General features: G+C 60.8%; 1 protein-coding gene across 7 annotated transcripts in view; it reads left to right on the top strand.

Annotated features, from left to right (window-relative positions):
• Window positions 1–5,179, top strand: part of MLXIPL (MLX interacting protein like) — an 18,902-nt gene extending 13,723 nt beyond the window's left edge. For 4 of the 7 annotated variants that reach the window (XM_017738132.1, XM_017738136.1, XM_017738135.1 and 1 more), the window contains 8 exons: window positions 1–528; window positions 1,143–1,216; window positions 1,601–1,775; window positions 2,412–2,524; window positions 2,687–2,806; window positions 3,011–3,138; window positions 3,429–3,552; window positions 4,669–5,179. In XM_017738132.1, coding sequence (XP_017593621.1) covers window positions 1–528; window positions 1,143–1,216; window positions 1,601–1,775; window positions 2,412–2,524; window positions 2,687–2,806; window positions 3,011–3,138; window positions 3,429–3,552; window positions 4,669–4,857 — 1,451 coding nt within the window. In that variant the 3' untranslated portion in view covers window positions 4,858–5,179. Of the gene's footprint in view, window positions 529–1,142; window positions 1,217–1,600; window positions 1,776–1,941; window positions 2,525–2,686; window positions 2,807–3,010; window positions 3,139–3,428 lie in introns of those variants that run through there. The other 3 variants (XM_017738133.1, XM_008636721.2, XM_017738137.1) reach the window with 3 other exon arrangements.
• Window positions 5,180–5,218: the final 39 nt, after the last annotated feature.

Here is a 5,218-nt window from a genome sequence, read left to right as displayed (position 1 = left end):
TGCCCCCCGACCCCCCCAACGGGGCCCCCAGCAGCCTCAGCCCCCAGCTCCGACACAAGCCCACACTGCAGTACGACCTCCCTGGCAAGTGCCTCAGCCTGGAGCCACCAGCACCCCACTATGTCCCCCCCATCCAATGCCCCCCGCCGCCCCCGCTGAGCCCGGACCCCCCCTTCTCTCCTGCCTCCGCCCCCCGCTCTAAGTTCCCCTACGCCAGTTCACCTGACCCCTCGCTTGTCACCCACCCTGCCTCCCCTCTCTCAAGCCCTTGCTTCACCCCCTACATCCCAGGGCTGGGCTGTGCCACAGGCATGGGAACCCAGGGGTACCCCAGCTCTGCTGCCTCCCAGCTCCTGCCCCCTGCCCTGCTGGGCAACCCCAGGTTTGCCCCCCACAAGGGGCTGCCCCAGGGTGGGGGTGGGCGGCCCAAGGCGAAGCCCAGTGGCACCAAGGCAAGGAGGCTGCCAGGACAACCCCTGTCTCACCCGCCCGAGCCCAACCCCTGCCCGAGCCAGCTCCTGACCGCAGGTAATGGGGTTGGGGGGTTGTGGGGGGACACAGGGGTGAGGTGGGGGGCATGCTATTGTGGGGATCAGAGCAGGGACCCCATTTCTCCCTGGGGCTGGGACACAGGGAATACTGGGCAGGGCACATGGAGGTCCCCATAGTGGGGTAGTTCCAAACCCAGGGGTGAAGCCGTGCCTGAGGGATCGCCCTGCCTTCAGTGGCCTCAGAGGGAGATGAGGCCCAGCCCCAGGACTTGGCACAGATGGGAAGTTCCTGTGTCCCCAGTCTGGTCTCTATGGCCCTGTTGGCACAATGGGTTAGAGGGTCACTGGTGTCCTGCCTGATATGCTGCCCATGGGTGTGTGATGGGACAGGTCCCTTGGGCACGGTCATGTCCCTCTGCTTGCTTGAGGAGGGGAGGAGGGGCTGGGGCTCCCTGCCTGCACGAGGCTCCTGAGAACATCCCTGTTGTGAAGAGAACAGGCACCTCCTCCCTCCAGAGGTGCATCCCTGTTCTCTGGGGCAATCCAGCAGTTCTGGTGCAGGGAGGGGCTGGCTGTCCCCTGGGGCAGGAAAGGCCCCCCCAGCCCCAAGAGCCCCATGCAGCAGCACCCATCTGCTCCCTGCCCCCTCAGCCAAGCAGGACCTGGCACTGGATACCCCTCGCCCGATGGATGCAGGACTCATGCCTCCGGCCCCTGTCTCCCCGGTAAGCACTCAACCACCCCCCTGGGTTGGGAATTGCCTTCTCCTTGCTGCTGGGGAAGGGATGGAGATGGGCTCTGGGGGTCACACTTTGCTGTGGGCTGGACAGATATGGAGGGAAGGAGGGGCCACGTGGCTGGGTGGCTGGGGGTGGCAGGAGTTGCCTGAGTTTTTTCTCCTGTAAAAGAACCAAGGCAGAGGTGAGTGACATCCTGCTTGCAACGCCCCTTTCCTGGGGCCCTGGGGCTGGGGCTGCCCCTGCAGATGGTGGCATGGGGCTGCACATCCCCCTTCTCCATCCCCTCATGGGGGTTTGGCTGCCAGTGCCTGGGCAATGGCCGACCTGGTTGCTCATCCCCCAAATCCCTTTCCCTCTGCCTTCTCCCAGCAGCAAAGCACTGTCCCCAAAGTCCCTGCCACCTTCTTCTCCAGAATGGCCCAGATGAGCCCAGGACTGGCTCCTGGCTCCAGCCCTTCCCAAGTGGTGCTGCACACAGTGGGCACGCAGCCGGGTCCCCTGCAAGTCCCCAAGGCAGAGCAGCTGTCCCCCACCTCAGCTTGTGGTGAGTCTGGAGCACCCCAAGGAGCTCCACAGGGCACTGGGGTTCCTGCAGAGAGCTCGGACCAAACATTGTGGGAATTTTCATTTCAGTCTCGGCTATTTCCATTTATGTAGTTGAGCACGGAGGGTTCCTTCTGTGCCCCTTCACCTGCCTCTTTCTCCAGCAGCAAAAGCAGGAACAGGAAAAGACAAAAATGGAGCAAAATGTCAGACTGTGGTTTTGAAACCCCGGAGCCTGGTTTTGGAGCAAGAAGCATCCGCTTTCACCCGCAGAAACCAGCATGGCTGCTGGAAACCAGGCTCTGGTGTTGTTCCCAGTTCAGTTGGGAACTGAACACCACAACCCTCATGACTCTTTCCAGGAGATTTGCAGCCCAAGAAATGATGGGAATTTAAAATGTCAAATCCCAGATTTTCCCATTTCTGAGCAGCTGTAAAATGAGTGGGATTTGGGATAATGTGTGGTTGGAGGCTGAAGTGGAGCATCCCCATCAGCTGAGTGGGGTGGCTTGTCCTGGGGTGAGGGCAGCACTGTGGGATGCCCCTCTCTGCCCATCCCAGTGCAGGACCCTGGTGTCACCTTGTCATGAGTACTGTTGCTATCCCTCTCTTCATAGCAGCACCTTCCCTTTTTCAGGCAGTGACTGGCCCAAGCCCAGCCAGGCTTCCCCGGGACCCACTGCAAGGCTGGGCACTAGCATCTCCCTGCACCACCCCATGTCCCGTCCAGGGAGGCCCGAGTCCAGCAAGGTATGGCAGGACCTGCCAGCTCCATATGCACCCCCCTTTCCTCCTTGCCCCCAAGACACCATCCACCCTCACTGAAAGCTTTGGGCCAGCCTGTCCTCAGTGGGGCTGGTGGCCCATGGCTGTCCCCACTGCTGGGAGGTGCCTGACGGTGCTGACCTGCAGCTGGAGAGCCGCCGCATCACACACATCTCTGCTGAGCAGAAGAGACGCTTCAACATCAAGCTGGGCTTCACCATGCTGCACAGCCTGGTGAGCACACTGAGTGCTCAGCCCAGCATCAAGGTGAGCACCCACAGCCAGCCCTGGGCATGCAGGGACATGGCGTATCACCCGGAGACACTGCATCCCTGCTGTGACCCACAGCACAGGGCTCCTCTCCTGCACCCCAGCCTGTGGTGTGGGAGGCTGGAGCACACAGCAGGCGCACAGTGCGGCTGTGCCAGGGTGGTCTGGGCCCCCTTCCCCTCTCACCCCATGGCCCTCCAGGTCAGCAAGGCCACCACCCTGCAGAAGACAGCCGAGTACATCTGCAAGCTGCAGCAGGAGCGGGCAGCTCTGCAGGACGAAGTGCAGCATCTGCGGGAGCAGATCGAGGAGCTCAATGGCTCCATCAAGTAAGGGGGCTGTGGTGGGGGGAGATAGGGGAGCACTGCCTGCTTTGGGGTTGCCAGGCATGGCAAGCAGCAGTGCCAGGACAGCAGCAGGACACAGCAGGTCTCCCTGGAGCACCTCCCAGCTGACTGTCCCTCCTCAAACCCTCTCTGCGGGAGGGCTGATGCCCCTGGAGTGGGGCCAGGTCCCAATACCTGCGCTGGGAGGGGGACATTCGCTGGCAACTCCTGCTGAGCCTCCGTGGCTCCCAGCCTCCCACACACAGCCCCACAACACTGGTTGTGCCCCACAGCCTGTGCCAGGAGCAGCTGCCGGCCACAGGGGTGCCCATCACGCGCCAGCGCTTTGACCACATGCGCAGAATGTTCGACGAGTACGTTCGCTCGTCCACACTGCAGAACTGGAAGTTCTGGATCGTATCCTTTGGGGCCTGTGCCCGCTGCTCCCTCAGACCCTCCACCAGACACAAGGTGCTCTGGTTCATATGCTGCTACTGGGTCTTTGGGGTCCCTCAAGCTCGGGAGGACTTGAGGGATTTGGAGACCACAGGGAGATGTTTCCCAGCCAAGGTCACATGGTAGGAACACACTGAGGTGCTGTGGTTAGGAGGGATATTCTGCTACAAAGGATCAAAACCAGTTGGATAAATGGTCCTCAGGGAGAAGGGAAGTGGAGCTAAGCTTACAGAGGGAATTGCCCCTGATGACATGGGAACTGGCTCTGAGAGGCAGTAGCCATGGATTAGGAAAGGTCCAGACACAAAGCTAGGGACATGATGGCTTGGTCTTGGTGATTGCATGGCATACCCTGGAAACACAGGGGTGGAGAGGATCAAGGGCCAAGGAACCTGTGGGTAAAGGGCTGGATCTGCTCCTCTGTGAGCAGGGATTAGACATACTGGGACTCACTGGCAGAACCTGTGAGGTCTGTGAGTGCAAGTGGCAGAGGGATGAAAGGCACTGCTGCCCATGGTCCCATCCGGCACAGGACGTCTGGCAGAGGTGACTTCCGACACAGAGCTGGGGAGCTCCTTCGTCAAGACATGGGGTATCATAAAGCCAACATGGGCTCCAGGACATGCTTGTGGTGGAGATATCTGTGTGGATTACTGCCTGCATAAAATCACCAGGCTGGTCCCTGCAGGCTGGTAGATTATAGGACACACTGGTGTCCTGCCTTGCCCCTGAGCACTTTGCTAGCTGGTTCCCTGACCTGCTCTGGAAGAGATGTCTTCTGTCTCGGCAACCTTTTCTGGCAGCCCCAGCCATGACAGGGGTTTTGCATCTCTTCCACCGACTACCCAGGTGACACTCATGCCATCATCCCAGCAGTTGGGGCTAGTGCCAGGTGTGGTGCTGTGCTGGGAAGGCACCCAGCAGGTCTGTTCCATGGCCCGTCCTGCAGCCCCAGCAGTTCTGCTCCATGTCCAGACAAAGTCTGTCCTGCTGCCATAGGAGGGTGATGCCCACACCTGGGAGGAGTGAGACCATCGTCATGGCAAAGCTGGTCCTTAATTCCTCTGATCCCACCAGTTCAGTATCATCATCCGGCCCCTCTTTGAGTCTTTCAATGGCATGGTGTCCACAGCCAGCATGGAGAGCCTCACCCAAACATCCCTCGCCTGGCTGGACCAGCACTGCTCCCTCCCAGCGCTTCGGCCAAGTAGGTGGCCCTGTGCCTGGCTGTGGCACTCCGTGCATGTTGGGTTGGCCATTGACTGAGGGAAAGGCACAGGGGAAAAGGACAGGGGTGTCCTGGTGGATGGCAGGGCTGATCTGTGGAATGTCCTGGGGCTCGTGCTCAGTGCTTTTCCGTACTCCTGTCACACCCACGCCCCAGTTGAGCCGGCAGTGCCCTACCCTAACCCCCTGTCCTGGCAGGGCAGGCTCAGCGTTCCCCAAAGCCCCTCAGGGTGGGTTTCCCTTCACCTCGTCTACTGGGGCTACGGGAGCGCACAGTCCCACATTTCCGGGGGCTGGAGCGGGGCCGGGAAGCACCGTCTTCCTCAGAATGGGTCACGCCTTCCAGCCCTGTCCCCTGTCCCCGCAGCCGCTCTGAGCTCCCTGCGGCAGGTGAGCACCT

This window comes from Corvus brachyrhynchos, unplaced genomic scaffold (genome assembly GCF_000691975.1).
Source record: "Corvus brachyrhynchos isolate BGI_N302 unplaced genomic scaffold, ASM69197v1 scaffold137, whole genome shotgun sequence".
Lineage (NCBI taxonomy): Eukaryota > Metazoa > Chordata > Aves > Passeriformes > Corvidae > Corvus > Corvus brachyrhynchos.
This window is presented reverse-complemented; position numbering and strand designations above follow the sequence as displayed.